At 35.7% G+C, this 15,567-nt stretch overlaps 2 protein-coding genes across 3 annotated transcripts; one reads left to right on the top strand and one right to left on the bottom strand.

Annotated features, from left to right (window-relative positions):
* The first annotated feature begins 5,643 nt into the window (after positions 1–5,643).
* Positions 5,644–8,230, top strand: LOC132282611 (protein PLASTID MOVEMENT IMPAIRED 2). Of its 2 annotated transcripts, none has more exons than XM_059784346.1 (3): positions 5,644–5,764; positions 5,960–6,094; positions 6,248–8,230. In XM_059784346.1, exons 2-3 carry the CDS (start codon positions 5,966–5,968, stop codon positions 8,018–8,020), a joined length of 1,902 nt encoding a protein of 633 aa, XP_059640329.1. In that variant the 5' UTR covers positions 5,644–5,764; positions 5,960–5,965; the 3' UTR covers positions 8,021–8,230. The 2 variants fall into 2 exon arrangements, with proteins under 2 accessions (XP_059640329.1, XP_059640328.1); XM_059784345.1 differs by having other exon boundaries at positions 5,698–5,764; positions 5,931–6,094.
* A 3,840-nt stretch (positions 8,231–12,070) lies between these two features.
* LOC132285209 (protein PAL OF QUIRKY) lies at positions 12,071–14,591 on the bottom strand. Its single transcript, XM_059787377.1, has 2 exons — positions 13,756–14,591; positions 12,071–13,214 (listed from the first exon to the last, which is right to left on the bottom strand). The coding sequence occupies exons 1-2, from the start codon at positions 14,523–14,525 to the stop codon at positions 12,359–12,361; spliced, it is 1,626 nt and encodes a 541-aa protein (XP_059643360.1). The 5' UTR covers positions 14,526–14,591; the 3' UTR covers positions 12,071–12,358.
* Positions 14,592–15,567: the final 976 nt, after the last annotated feature.

The following is a 15,567-nucleotide window of genomic DNA, read 5'->3' as shown; positions in this document are numbered from 1 at the left end:
AGCTCACTTATGGGGAAGCGGTACCTCATTTTAAGTAAAAAAATTTGCAAAGACAATTTTGTCCCATTTTATTTCCTGAAACTAATTGATGCTGGGTACCCAAAAAGAACGATGTTATGCAGGAAGAGCGAAAAATTTGCAGAGAGTTCTTCACTCTCCCTGCAAATTCCAATTTTGAAACAATTCTTACGGGACTTTCAAAAAATTGAGTCTTGCTAAATTTATGCGAAGTTAGGGTTTTAAATATGAATCAACATATTTTATTTGAAATTGGGGGAGAAGCACACAGAGAATACACTCTAGTGCTCTCCTCCAATTCCATATATTAATATGTATTTGTAGTTTTGGAATGAAATTTAGTGTTTGTACACTCCTATTCATAATATTATTCTTCATTTGATTCCAACACTTGCTCTATTTGTCTTTGCCATATAGTTGTGTTTAGATCAATGTTTCGGGTATGTTCCTCTTTCTTTATAGAATTTCGTAGACCAATAAAGAGATTTGTAGCATAGAAATTCACTAAAAGTTTAATACTAGCAATTCTATTCAACAAAAGTCTCTAGCAATTACAATTTTAATGGGATTTTAATTCTCTTTACACCATAGCTATATATATATTTTGGTTTCCTCAGTCAATTCAACTTTCAAAACCCAGATTAATTTTCAACACCTGCAAATTCTCTACACTTTCCCGTAATTCATGCTCTTTATACTGATGTATAGTCTGTTCGTATGGTTGTATTGTTGTTTTGTGTATTGCTTCGTTGTGTTTTGTTTTTTTTTTTTTTTCAAGAAATTTTTCTGGGAAGGTTTTGTGTTACTTTAATAGCATAGTAGTAGTTTATTATTCTCCAAAATAAAAACCTCTATATATTCTTGCTTTAACTTGCCAAAGCAAGAAATCTCTGCACTTGTCATAGCTCTCTCAATTTTTTCTCTCAAGACTCAGGTTACACGTCACAATTCATACCCTTTATACCGATGTATGTTTGATGTGGGTACTATTCTTTAATGTTTTTTATTTTTTATTTTGTATATCATACTAACTTATGGATGCACTTTTAGTTGAAACTTAGATGATTTGAAGGAAAATTATCATCTGAATAAAAGTGTGGAAGTATGAACATATCACCTAAAACCAAATAATCTTAGATTTTGTCGACATACTCCATGACTTAGCGACATTACTTAAATAACAATCTCTTCATCTTCTTTCTTGGCATATATCTTCTTTCTTGATGTAAAAGTACAGGGCAATTTCCACAACAAGTCCATAAACATATAGGACATCATTAGATTCATACAAGCTTAATTGGTCAAGTTTAAATGCGTCAAAAGAGCCTTAAACTAGTTATACTGTTGATGTTTGCAACTCCCTATTAGATAAATAAATAGTGAATTATATATACTTAAACTAGTTATACTGTTGATGTTTGCAACTCCTTATTAGATAAATAAATAGTGAATTATATATAAAGTTCAAATTTATCAGCTCATATTCTCTCTAACATTGCTAAGAAATAAAATTCTAGTGATTTTGATCCCAGTATTTGGTCAATGCCTTTGGTGTTGTAATTTTTACATTATTGTCTAATAGTTGTGCAAATTGTGCTTCCCTTCAACTCCATTTTCTCTAACATGTCATCTAGGAGAGGAAATTTTATTTTACCACGTTAGTTGCAGGTAAATAAATTGGAAACTGCATTGGATAAGGACCAAGCCCCACCAACACAATGATAAAACGCTTACTCATTTGTGAATGTTGGCTGAAGTTGGCGAAGTTGCATCTGAATCCAAGTATCCTAGAAGGAATAATTCCCATGTTTTGACGTGAGTGTAATTCAATCTCTCTCTGGTTCTCTCTGTGTGTTCTTGATGCTCATCAAATACAGTAAAATAAGAGGGGGAAGGGCAACTATTTTACTCACCATTAATTCCAATGACCAGAAGTCAAGTAATTGTTTTTCTATGTCTGAATACATGAAATGAAGTTCTCTATAATTTAACAAAATAATTATTTAATAGTAGAAGGACTTTTGGGCATATTGTTACCAAACACATGATCATGTGAGTAAAACTACTTTTGCAGATAAAAGGACTTTTCAACATAATGTTAACCAAATGATTTTTTATTTGAAAATTTGTTTTTACAAAGTCATTCTTGTAAGCCCCTTATAGTGAAAGGATTTTTCGGATTAGGAAGGTTCCCCAAACACAACCCAAGTATATTTGAGATAAATAGAAATGAATTGTAAGAGCTCAAAAAAAACAATATTGAATTTAATAATGCTTTCAACATAATACGTCAACTAGGAAAAAAAAAAAAAAAAACATAATATGTGATACATTAAACACAAGCACAGTTTGGCAAATTTGTTAAATTTCTTTGTTACATAGTTATTTTACTTTCATCTTCAGAGAAACTATTTAATAATGCTTTCAAAGTAATTTTAATGAAAAGTTAAATATTCAGTTATTGAAGAACAAAAAAAAAAAAAAAAAAAAACTTTAGAATTGAAAGAAATATTTGAAATATAACTGCACTTTTTTTTAAAGGTTGAACCTTTAAAATTTTGACACGTGTTCATTGATGGGACCGTAATAAAAAAATTTGATTAATCAAGAATGTTTGACTTCTTGACTAATTTGACGGTGATTAGACCATCAAAAATTTTAGACATTTACAAAACATTCTCTATGCTTTGTTTAGCTAGGCTAATGCTATTAGCAGTATGAAAATGAATAATCTTTTTTACTTTTATCCATACAGAAAAATTAATATTGTTGTATTATATCCACTTTCTGTACACCTTTGCACTCTCCACTACTATTTTTTTCTACTTTTACACTCCCTACTACTTTTTCGTTCATCCTAGTATATCAGTAGGTGGATCCCACAGTGCCATACCCTTTTATAAATTTGTAATGGAGTCGGTGGCAACCGACACCAATTAAAACTTAATTATTCTTGAAAAAATAGGATTAAAAAGGAATTTTTATAGAATATACAGAAAATAATTTGCAGTCCGGAGTACAAATCACCCTTATAAAGAACATGTAAATTCATATATTGTGAGAACTTATTCTGGATAATGAGAAAGTACCAGATACATCTGGATTTTGAATCAGAATTTTATTATTGGAACTTATTTACGGCTCAAGTGTTACTATGAGTGTCCAACTATGCTATAGTATCATCACTTACTAAGTTAATATCAAGTTTTGACGTATAGGTTATTTACAAAAATAAATAAATTTACCTCATCATTTTAAAAAGTTACGTTAGTATTTTTTTAGAGTAATTGTTAGCAGCTTGGACTTTTTTAATTTTATTTTTCGTTCTTTAAAAATATTAATTTTTTAATTTAAAAATATTAATTTTTTAGTCAATAAACTGTTTAGGCACTGTTTGTGTCGGGCTTTAAGCCAAACAATGCTGAACGGCTCCTTATTTCGGTTGAGAAAACAAATATATAGATTTTTGGTTCGATCTGGACCAAACATGCCCTTACGACCGTTGCCCAAATTCTGAAATTGGACCATAAAAGAATAAAAAAAAATGGCTCTCTCGTAACCAAGAGTCATTCCAAGAGTCCAAACTTTGGGGCCTACTTTTCAAGAGCCCACTGGATCTATCTATTTGGCTCTCCAAGTTTGGACCGCATACTCTTAAAAATTGAGTTTTTGCCTATGGAACATGCTCTAACTACATCCATTGTATACATATTTACTTATTTTTATGACACTTCTCTATATTTAGTGAAAAATTATAGTAATTCTTTATGTTCAATGGGGTTTTATTATGCTTAAAATATAGTTTCCACGGAATACTTAATTTTATATTATCTGGAAAAGTTGGACCAGACTAATAAATAATATCATCCATACTTTGTAGATGTAAATATATGATAGATGTGATACACAGTGTGTAAGTGGACCAAATTGTGATAGTATAATAGCATAAAACATATTATTAATTTTAAAATTAATGTAAATTGATATATGTAGGGCAATGTGTGTGTGTATATACAAACACCACATACACACATAATACATGCATATAGTGTGTGTATTATATATATATATATAAGAAATGCATTTTTGTATAAAATTACCATCATCCTTGAGGTTATATATATAGCAAAATGATATATAGGTTATACATTCCTTGATACAATTTTTTTAAACAAAGTATGCTAACACCATTTTTTTTTTTTTTTTTTTTTTCAAGTTGTGAATGCAACACATTTATATAAAAAAATTTTATTTTTGTAAATGCACAAAATGGCATCTAAGTAGAGACAAAATCTTGTACCACATGGGATCCCTCTTCTCCATTCCAAGGGCCCCATTTAATAAGTAAAGGGAGACATGTTAATTTGTGTGCTTACAATGCTCTACGGTTTAGTATTCAGCAACGTGGAAGACCATTCACCGTTGATATACTTGACAGTTTGACAGCAACGCTAGCTCCAAAATTGCAAATGTCTTTGTACTCTACGCTCTTGCCAAAAATGTATTTATCATTTTGTACGCCTGGTCGATTTTCATTTCGACATTTCCTGGATTTTAAATTTGTCTTTTTTATTGGTTTGGTAAAGGCATGTTTGTTAAGTGGTTTTTTTTTTTTTTTTTTTTTTTTTTGATATTTTTGTTTTGGTGAGTATTTTAGCAATGAAAAGTGAAAAAATGAATTTGGTAAAAATTGTTTTATTTTGTATAATGGGTAAATGTTTTGTTGATAGAAGTAGTCAAAAGTGGAAACACTAATTTGGTGTTTTTACATTTTTCTGCACTCTAGCAACAGGTACTTGAGCGATAAACAGTATAATTTTTTTTTTTAAAAAAAAAAGGCTCTAAAATGACCTTAATTTTTTATTTTTTTTTTTACGAAACATGTTTTTATGTTTTTACTTCCAAAAGTTTTGCAACAAATATATATTACCAAACATACTTTCGATTACTATTCAAAATACTATACAACAAAACACTTGCTAAAACAAAACACGTACCATACAACCAACAAGCCAGTAATCTAGTAGTAGCAGATCCCTTACTTTTTAAAGGGAGGTCAGGGATTCGACCCTCAGCAGAGACATGTGCATGTGAGTACTGACTATAAATCAAATGCGGAGGAGAAACACTACCTCAAATGTGTTTATCCATTTAAATATGATTTAAGTGACTCATATTTATTACCTTTTTTAATTAAAAAAAAAAAACATTTGAAAGTGATAAAGTTGCTAGCCATGAGATGAATAAGTGTGAGAACCAAACGATTCCCACACTTATGAATCAAATGACTTCCAATAAATTAGGATTATCAGTTTATTTGGACATAAGAATTAGGCTTAGGTTTGAATTGTTTTTTTTTTTTTTTTTTTTTTTTTTTTTTTTTTTTTGTTGAAAGTTTAGTATAAATTAATGTATAAGATAAATTTCTTGTTTGACATTTTTCCACTCTAGTGGTCCCCTAGTGTAAATTCTTGTCACATCTAAAGAATCAACCTCATTCTGTGAAGGAGGGTCACGTTCAATGTGATTAAAAATGTCAATTTTGCAAGGGCCCAAGAGGGTATAAATCAGACGGCTGGCGATACTTCCAACAAGAGCCAATCATCAAGATTTTTTTTTTATCTCCCTCTTTATTTCAAGAGGAGCCTTATTGAAACTACAGACCACAAGTTCTCTCACCACAACCAATTCCAACTTACAGAAAAAAAGGACCAAAACCAAATCCACTTTTCAACAACATTTTAAGGTATGCATTTCTAGCTACTTTCGAGGTTAAGGTTCATCTTTTTCTTTCTATAGTCGCTAATAAAGTAGCTTATTGGATAGACTAAAATTGTTCAATTTATTCTGAACTCTGTTATTGTAAGAGCACAACTCTTATACTCTCTCTCTCTATATATATATATATTGAGAGTGGTTTATCTATATGAGAATGAAATAGGTTGAAATGGACAGAGGAAGAGAGATTGATAACAGAAGGCGAATTGGTTCAGTTAAATCAGCCACTAATTTGAATGGAGAAAGAGTTCTTCAAGGCAATCCTGCAGTGAAGAAACCCCATATGGATTTTTCAGAGGTATAATTCATACAACTATGAAGCCCAATCTATCTATATATCTATATATATATATCATCTATTGTCAAACACCAAAACCCTTTTGTTCATGTTTTTCTTTTGTACATAAATGTTTTGATTTTAATCTAGTAACACTTGTTGTATCATTCTCAGAAGCCCACTTCAAGAACCAGAGAGCTTCATCAGGCAAGGAGGGACATTGGTCGATTTAACGAGAGCAGAAGAGTTGCAGAGTCCGAAAAAGCACAAGCAGAATCCGAGCTCTTTAGCGCAAAGATGAAAGTGAGAGACCTTACATTAAGGATTGAAGAATCTAGTTCAAAAGCAAAAGCACAGATTCGAGACTTGGAAAAGCTAAAGAAGCCGAAAAGGGGTGATGGAGATTTGGCACTGGCTGTTAGAAATGTCGAAGATTATCAGTATGCAGAAGTTATGAGGGAATTGGAGTATGTAAAACAGGAACTGAGTAAGCTTAAGCTTGACATGGCTTCTGTTTTAGAAGAGAAGAAACGGGCAGAGAAAGAATCCGAAGCCTCAAGTTCAAAATTGTGGTCTTATTCGAGTTCAGTGGAAGCACTTAAGAAAGAAATAGAGGAGGTTAATGGAGAACAAGTACTCGTTGAATTGGCTCGAATTGAGGCTCTTAAAGAATTGGGAGCCCTTGAAACTCATAGAAAAGAAGAAGCTAATCAATACTCATCTGCAATGGAGGAAACCAGAAAGAAAATAGATGGCATCGCCCAAGAGATTGACCGAGCAAAAGAGCTAGAAACGAAATTGGATGTCACAACTTCTGATGTCAATGTGTTGCAGCGTGACCTTAATCTAGTTAAACAGATGGACAAAAGGGTTGAAAGAAATGAGGCTAGTTTCGAGGAATGGGAGGAGATGAACTCTCCATCTTTGTTAAAGTCAGTTTCAGAGGAATTGGAAAAGGCGAAGAAAGAATTAGCTTCTATTAGAGAAGAGGGTTTCCAGTTCATGGCCTCTATGGATGTCATAAGAAGTGAGCTCAAGCACGTCTCAGACGAAACAGCTCGATTGAAGAAAACAGAAGAAAAGAGAGATTTGTCTGTTCAGAATCTGAATTCGAAGCTCCTCAGGGCGAAAACAAAGTTGGAAGCTGCATCTGCAGCTGAAGAAAAGGCTACAGAAATTGTGTCAAATCTATCCTTCACTCTTGATCAATTGAAAACAGAAGCAGAGGCAGCAAAGAAAGAAAAGGAACTCATTAGTGAAGAAACTGTAAACGTCAAGACAGAACTTCAGAAAACCGAGTCTGAGATAGACTTAGCTGAGGAAAGATTACAAGCTGCCATGCAAGATCTCGAAGCTGTTAAAACATCGGAAACAACAGCACTTGATAGTCTAAGAACTCTTACCGAGAATGCAATGAGAGCCAGAGCTTCTGTTTCGCAGCATAGTTCCACGATAACTATCTCAACTTTTGAATACGAGTACTTAACAGGAGGTGCAGGCGGGGCTGAGGAAATTGCAGATAAGAAGGTTGCAGCGGCTCAGGCGTGGATTGAAGCTTTAAAGGCCAGTGAGAAGGAGATACTAATGAAAACTGAAATGGCTCATAGAGAAATCAGAGAGCTAAAGATGGAGGAGGAGCAAGTGTCCTACAGAACAGAGAGGTCACTTGCTGCAAAGAGAGTAGTTGAGGGAGAGTTACAAAACTGGAGAGAGGAATTCGAGAGAAACATGGAAGCTGAAAACTTTAAACCTAAGGGGATGATGCCTAGAAAATCCATGTATAGAGGTAACAATCCAACGCCAATAAGACGAACAAGGTCTCGGATGTCTGCATCACCTGCAGTTCGGACACCTAGAACACCTTCTTTCAATGTTAAGAGGAGAAGAAAGGTAATGCCAACTCTTGCCAAGTTGTTTAGTAACAAGAGTAATGCAAGGGATCGTTGACCCATGTAGCAGCTATTTTACACTCGCTTATAAACTCCTAGCAATTAGGTTACATTCAATAAATTGTAGTGTTACACAATTTTAACATTGTAAGTTAACAATATTTTAGTCTTTGACTAGGTTTCTCATGAAATGCTTGTCTGACTCTGTATAAGATATATAAATGCACAAGAGAAGAATATTGTGCCGGTGGCTGTTGGTAGCTCAAAATTCTATCTCAATGACCTCCGTCTTGGTATGATCTGATTTAAGGTTGTATCATGTATGTAATGCAACCTCATGATTTAGTGTTTCCAGAATTTATGGGCACATATTGCGGAAGGTTTTGCGATGGCTATGCGTGAGAGTAGCTGTAAAGAGATGTTCATGTTTAATCATTTTAGGGCATTTTTCAATAAGAAAGGATTAGCTACAAATTAGAGCAGGGCAAAAAGAAAGGCCTATGGCCACTAATGAAAGGAAAGGGAAATTGCAAATGACCTGCTGTCAAGGTGTGTGGGGCCCACACATTCCTGGAAAAAAATCCCCTCCAATTACTTTCTCACTGAATGTCGTCTAGTAATCATCTAATGGTGGTGATTAACATCATATCCCAACATATTTTTGTCTTTGCCAAGTCAGTAAATGAAGAAATAAATTTACTCAACTACACTTTGTTTTACTATATGTGCGAATCAGTCTATACGTTATACTTTATATAATATATTATACATAATATATTATTATACCATTCAACTTTATCTTTTGAATGAAATTAAAATACTTTTTTTTTTTTTTTGACCTTTTTTGCAACAGGAAAGAAATAGTTCTAAGTTTTCTTTATTATTTTGTTCTTCCCTCTTCCCTTTAACTGGTATATCATTTGTTTTTCTTCAGCTCCAAATCTTATCAAAAGTTAAAAAATTATTAGATTCACAAATTCACCTTTTGATCAAAATAAGAATTTCATTTTTAATTATTCTTCTTCGGATCTGCATTGTATTACTGTAGTTGTAGTTATTTTTGTGTTCTACATTTAGATTTTTTTCTTTTCTAAGATTTTCGTTCTTTCTGTTGAGGATGTTCAAATTTCAATCAACTGATCCATGAAGTAAAAGTCAAATTCATTAAATAATAGATATGTTGTATACATAAATTATACATATATATATTAGAAGTTTGATAAATATGAATTTAACCCAAATTAATGTCAAGTCGCTTTTTCGGTGCCTGTCTATCTGAATTGGAAAGCATATCATTACTCATGATGATTTTTTTTACTTTCGTTATTTTTAGAGAGAATTTCATAATTTTATTTTATTTATTTATAGTGGCTCTTCATATTAGTCTTTATAAGGGGTAAAACTAGAAAGGTCAAAAATATTGAACTCAACCATGGAAATTACTTCTCTTTTAGCTTAATATAATCTTTTCCTCGTAGACTTTGGCCATTGTTTATGAAGTTTAATGGCGTTTAAGATGCTATTAGAGGTCCCAAAGTAGTTTGTTTAAAAAGTGTCCAATCTACATGTAGTATCTAATTGATTTTTGGCTTAAAATGACACCAAGTAAACTTCACACCAAAAAGACTTTCCTGCCCAGTCGCACCGACTAATTATATTTGGTCACATGAGTAAAGTGAATTTATCACAACCATGTCTTGGCACCTCATGGGTGGCCCTCGGAGTCAACTATATAGGATTTTAGTATTATCAAGAACAAGATGATTTTAGTATCATCAAGAACAAGAGGAAAGTGAAATTAAATTTATAAGCCGTGATATTTAGGCAGAAACATCTTACAGATTTGCTGGGCAGAATCGATGTGGCAGTCTAGCTAGCTAAAAATTAATCTTATTTGACTTGTTAATCTTATTTGGCTTGAGTGTTGACATCATCTCACACGGCTTTTATTCATCTTCTCTCTTCGACCTATAGCTTGAACAAACTAAAATGAACCATTTTCATCCGAAAACCGATGGTGACCAATGGCGGAATCTACTACAACACCGCTGCTCCAGCATGCCGTTCTCACTGTCGCTCTCTCATGCTGAACAATATGAGCCATTCTCCGATCACAACCCCAATGAATGTCCGGTGAGCTCCATTGTCCGGCGAGATCAGTTTCGGAGCTTCATCGACCCAACTGTAGCAGCTTTCATTGAATCGTCGAGCCCAAGTATGGCGAAGCTCTGAGCAAATAGCGACCATCATTACCGGCAAGCTCTGATCCAAGGCAGTTTGAAGCGAGAAAGTAATAGAGTTTTTCAACGACCCAACTGACGATGAGTACAGAGCTTCAACGACCCAGACTAGAAAAGCTTCAAGTGACACAGACCGACATTCGGTGAATCCAGTTCAAACTAGTTCAAGCACCATCGTCGTCGACCTCAGCAACAAGAGTGCCTTCGCCGTCAAGTGGGCGGTATGGAACTACCTCTGCCCCAGGGACAGCATGATCCTCCTCCACGTCCGCCCCACCTCCGTCCTTTACGGCGCCGATTGGGGCACCATCGTCCTTTCCATCGACCCAAAGGTAGAGGATTTTGGGTTGAGTTCATTGCATGCATGTATTTTATGTGTTATTGCACTGGGGTGTAACCTTACGAGCCGAGATTGCGATAGGAGGCGATAAAATTGATTGAATAAAGATAATTCCATTAATATGACCCATACACAGAAATCTTAGAAAACCCATTTCATGTTTATAGCATTTTCACTCAAGGGAGCCCAAAGCCTATGTGCTCACTCCTTATTTATCATTTTCAAGTTTTCAAGACATGGCAAAGAAATTATAGAAGAAGCACCCCAGCGGCTTAGGAGTGTTTGGTACAATCAACCACATTGCACTTGTCTTTGTCAAAGCACACCTTCTTGCCTCCATCCATCCATCTACATATCTGAAGCTCTACCCAACAGAACAATTTCAGCGTCCAGAGAAAACAGACCCAGTTTCGGCGTGCGCTAGTTCAGTCCGGAGAGCTTCATATTGATTACAGTTCCGGTGCTCCATTCCGTGCAAACGACAGTGTGAACTTCTATCAGTGACCAGTTCCGGTGATTAAACAAACAAAACTTTGGTGTTGGCAGACGAGAGAAGATGTACGCAAAGGGCTAAATAATTTTTTTGCCTTGCCAGTTGTGCTGCCACATAAATTATGTCAAAGGAACCTTTCGGTACAAGTATCATTTTCCTAAATTTATCTATTGAGAAGAAGAAAAAAATCTAAAGCTGGCATCTCAGCCCATTCCACAATGAATATCTCGAAATTAAAAACTGACAGGCACTGGAGAAGGAAATGTCAACAGGAAAGGCCACAGCTCAAACATTATTAAGAGGTAAAGGTCAAGGGAGAGTAAGAAGTCATAAATTAATCAAATCAATAAGATCCCAGTATCAAAATATGTATCAGTAGTGTGCAGTAGCATCTGTATTCAACAAAGTATAAAATAATCTTATACTCCGAGCTTGTTGTTTGTGTGTTATTAGAACAGTGAATTTCGCTAGACAGGACTAACTTCAAGCCGTGCCAACTCAGAACAAAAGTAATTTCATGTCCTATGCCCTAGACTCCATCATCACTGTCATCCTCGTCTCTGTCACGCGGGCCCACACACTCAGAGTTATGCTAGCCGGCAACTTAGTATCTCATTTATTGGATGAAATGGGCTCTACCTGAAACCCATATCATTCGTGGATGAGATACCATTCACGGTTGTGGGTAGCACTGCTCTTGGAGCCAAAATTATGAGCCGGAACTAGGTCTACAGTCTACCAAAGATGAACTTGCAACTGTTCGCAAATAAAACTGCTATGATTCAATGTCAAAGAGGACAACAGCCATTGAACCACCCACCAGAGTTTGCACCATGAAACCAATCCCAGAATAGAACATCATACCAATTCTACAATGGATCATACCAATTGTTGAGTCCTCCTGAGACTTGCCTTGCACAATAGCCATAGAAGATGTGTATGTGCGATCCATATGACAATCTAGAACTAATCTAAGCAAATAGTCCCTGCATGTTATGGCTTTATCGACATATAATTACCTGCAAGCACTTGATATGGGCAAAAATAGCTCTCATATTAAATAAATAAATGATACATGGATTGAACAAACAACAACCAATATTTGTATAAAAGTTACAATATTCAGTGTATAATTTTATGCACCTCATATCCCTTGGGTAAACTAACAACATATCATTGAAAACGAAAGAAAAATAAGACACACTTGCTTATTTCTATCACAGACAACACATACCAAAACCAAACCAAAACTGAAACCATGAAAGAAGACAATTAAACAAAAGAAACACTCATACCAAAATTGTTTCTTCCAGGACAACTGCCTCATTGAGGTTGTGAGGTTCCAACCTGCTTATTGTTGTCAGTATGCAGCTGTGAGGGAGCCTCTGATAACAATACTGGCGTGGCCTTCATCATGCTTTGATATTGAAGAGACAGTCCAGGTGCTGAAGGCTGGGTTTTGTATATCTGATTGTACGCAAGATTATCATCAAATTCGTTATCAAAATTAGATGTAGCCATCGTAGTAGTGGCAACAGACTGGGATGGATGGACCGGCTCAGGAGGACCCACAAATTGTTGTTGCTTCTGATTAGAAGGCACACTAACAAGTGTGGTTGCTCCTTGGACTGTTCTATAAACTTTCGTAGCTAGTTCCGGAGTCGGTGGAGTTCCCTCAACCTCTTTATAAGTTACAGTGGGAGTGATCAAGGCAGTATGTGGATGCAAAGGAGGCCGACTTGAAGCAGCAGTTGCAGTTTCAATTAAATTACATTGCACAGACATATTGTGAGGCTGTGTCTCCCTAACAGGCAATAAATAAATTGGGTATGGTTGACTTGGCTGATAATGGCTGTAATGCTGCTGATGGAACGGGGGATGATACACTGGATAATAAGATGACATCGGCAACGGGCCTGTAGGGTATTGGGGTATGTAGTGGGCAACTGCTGGAACGTATTGCACTTCTTGTTGCTGCTGTTTCTGATCTGATTGCGAAGATAATTGATACCCAGAAATCGGAACTGTTTTCAGCAAATGAATCCCAGATGAAGATTCAGTCAAACCACTCTCTGATTCAAAAGTATTGGAAGAAACCCTTGTGTCCATCGAAGTAACATGAATGAGCGGGTCTTGGTAAGTTCGTGGGTGAGAAACAGCACTTGCAACACTATTATCACTGTCAAATTCACAAATCAAATGCCTAACTTAGAACTCTCACTATTACACTTGAAAATGAAAATGTGTTCTCATTTTGATTCTGCAAAAGATTGAACTTTATGTTGAATTAAACTCCTCTCCATTGCAGTAGTTGAGTGCACCACAGTGAGATCACCCACTAGCAATGTGGGACACACTGTGGGGGGATAGTGCACTCGAGAGAAGTTGAATTTTATGTTTAAAATTTGAATCTTCCCCTTAATTCCCCTACCTCCAACGTTTTCTAAGCTAGTAATAACTAATCACAGTGATAACAGAATTTAATCAAAGAAAAATAAAAACTGATAATACATTCCAAAATTTATTTCGAGTCCTACTATTTATTTTTTATTTTTTAATTTGTTCATGAAAATGAGAACTTAAAACTAAATCCAAAACGTATTAGGCTCAACTGAGTATATCAAAATTTAAGATCCAACCTTTAATGTTCCTGCATTTTCTCAGCAACCAAACGACTATAGAAAGAAGAAAAAAATGTGGGCAGAAATATCCAAAGTTACCTTTCCATTGAACCTGACAAAGGCATTTTAACCTTGTTATTCTGCAAATTAACACCACCATCCTCACAATGAACCCCAATCGGAGGCAAATTGGACATTGAAATGGACGAACTCGTGGACCCAAATGACGAACTCGTCTCCAACGCCATCGATTCAGGCACATTACTCTGATCCAAACCATTCTTAGCCTCACTCAAGCTCTCAACAGATGAATCCGAAGGACCCAGAAAATCGAGACCCATCAACCCGTTAACCAAACCCGACTCAGCAGATTGTCCCCTCTGCATAATCTTGGTTCCTTTCAACGCGTCGCAGAACCAGGACTCGGCTTTAGGATCCAAAAGCACAGACCCGATCGATTCGGGCTTCAAGGGGAAGAGGAACAATCTGATGCGGGAGGGATTAGGGGAGCTTACGATGCGGTCGTTCTCTTCGAGCATGTTATGGAGGTCTTCATCAGTGGTGACGGAGATGAGGGAATCGAGGTCTTCGTTTGGGAGCTGGTACTTGAGGGTAAAAGGGCGGTTGTTGTAGAGTGCGCGGGAAAGGTGAGCGGTAAGGGAAGATAGTGTCGCGGCGGTGGTGCTGCGATCCACCGCCACGATGCGGGTGTCGCCGCCGGCGTAACAGAGGGATTTGTTGTGTGGACGGGTGACTATGTGTCCGCCGTAGCTGCACATCAGGCGCAGCTTATCATTTGGGACAGCTGGAAACGTGTCAGAATGGGCGTCGGTGATGATGGAAGGCGGTGGCGGAGGTGGAAAATCCATGGCGGTGGTGGTGGTGGGAGAAGATCTGGGGTTGCGCCGTTTAGAAAGAGTGTGTGTATGACGGTGCAGTTTACTAATTGTGATATAGGTTTAATTATATTTTGTAACGTTTAATTATTTGACTTTTTAATCTTTACAAGTAGGTGACAGAGGAAGTGTCACGGTAAAATCATGGATGTTTATGTTAATCCCCTTTTTTTTTGTGAAATAGACTGTGAATGATGCAGTTGTTGGAAACAGCTGTTATGGGGGAGTGGGTGATACTAGGTTATTTAACGTTAATGAAAAGGTAATGGTCCACGTTAGATACGTACATGACGACGACTCAGAGCAGTAGTTGACATCTCACCAGTTCAATCTTAAACACAAAATATTTTAATAACACACGCCATGTCAGCTTTACGCTTTGCAATTAAGTAATTATGTCTTTAATTGGGGAAGAAAATGACTAAAGCTTTAGTGCCACAGCCACTCAAATGAAAAATGTACATTACTGGAGAACTCAATTTTGTAAAATATAAACACAAAAAACAAAAGCCTCAAAAGTAGAAATTTGAATCCAATTCGGGCTCGAAAACGTCCTTGCACGGCCATAAAATGTTTCTTTTGTGGTGTGAATTTGAATGAAAATGGAGAATAACTTAGAACCTAATTCAAACCTAACATATAAATAATAATAATGTCAACCTAATTTATTTTTACACTCCAAGCCAATTCAATCCTAATATATTTTATTAATAGTAATATTACTAATAAAACATTAATAATGTCTATCTAATTTAATAAATAAATAAATAAAATCCAAATTTAATCCAAATCCCGAAATGTAAACTTAAATTAGACGCGAGTTGAGGCTGCTTCCCTTATGCACAGTAGCATGTTTAATTCAGCAGTAATATGATGGTTCTAACAAATTTGTCTCACAAGGTTTGTGGGACCTATCACAGCAGTGTGGCGGGCTGTGAGACAACAGACTCTTAGGATAATACTTATTTCTTATTTCTTTTTCTTACTTATTTTTTTTATTTTTACTTTTTATTTT

The sequence above is a fragment of the Cornus florida genome, unplaced genomic scaffold (genome assembly GCF_030987335.1).
Source record: "Cornus florida cultivar Cherokee Brave unplaced genomic scaffold, ASM3098733v1 CherokeeBrave_3.0.0_Hap2_Chr11, whole genome shotgun sequence".
NCBI lineage: Eukaryota > Viridiplantae > Streptophyta > Magnoliopsida > Cornales > Cornaceae > Cornus > Cornus florida.
This window is presented reverse-complemented; position numbering and strand designations above follow the sequence as displayed.

Coding starts and splice junctions, on each gene's coding strand:
- LOC132282611 (XM_059784346.1), top strand. CDS start 5,966: ATGGACAGAGGAAGAGAGATTGATAACAGAAGGCGAATTGGTTCAGTT. Junction 6,095..6,247: donor CCCATATGGATTTTTCAGAG/GTATAATTCATA, acceptor TATCATTCTCAG/AAGCCCACTTCAAGAACCAG.
- LOC132285209 (XM_059787377.1), bottom strand. CDS start 14,525: ATGGATTTTCCACCTCCGCCACCGCCTTCCATCATCACCGACGCCCAT. Junction 13,215..13,755: donor TTGTCAGGTTCAATGGAAAG/GTAACTTTGGAT, acceptor TGAATTTGACAG/TGATAATAGTGTTGCAAGTG.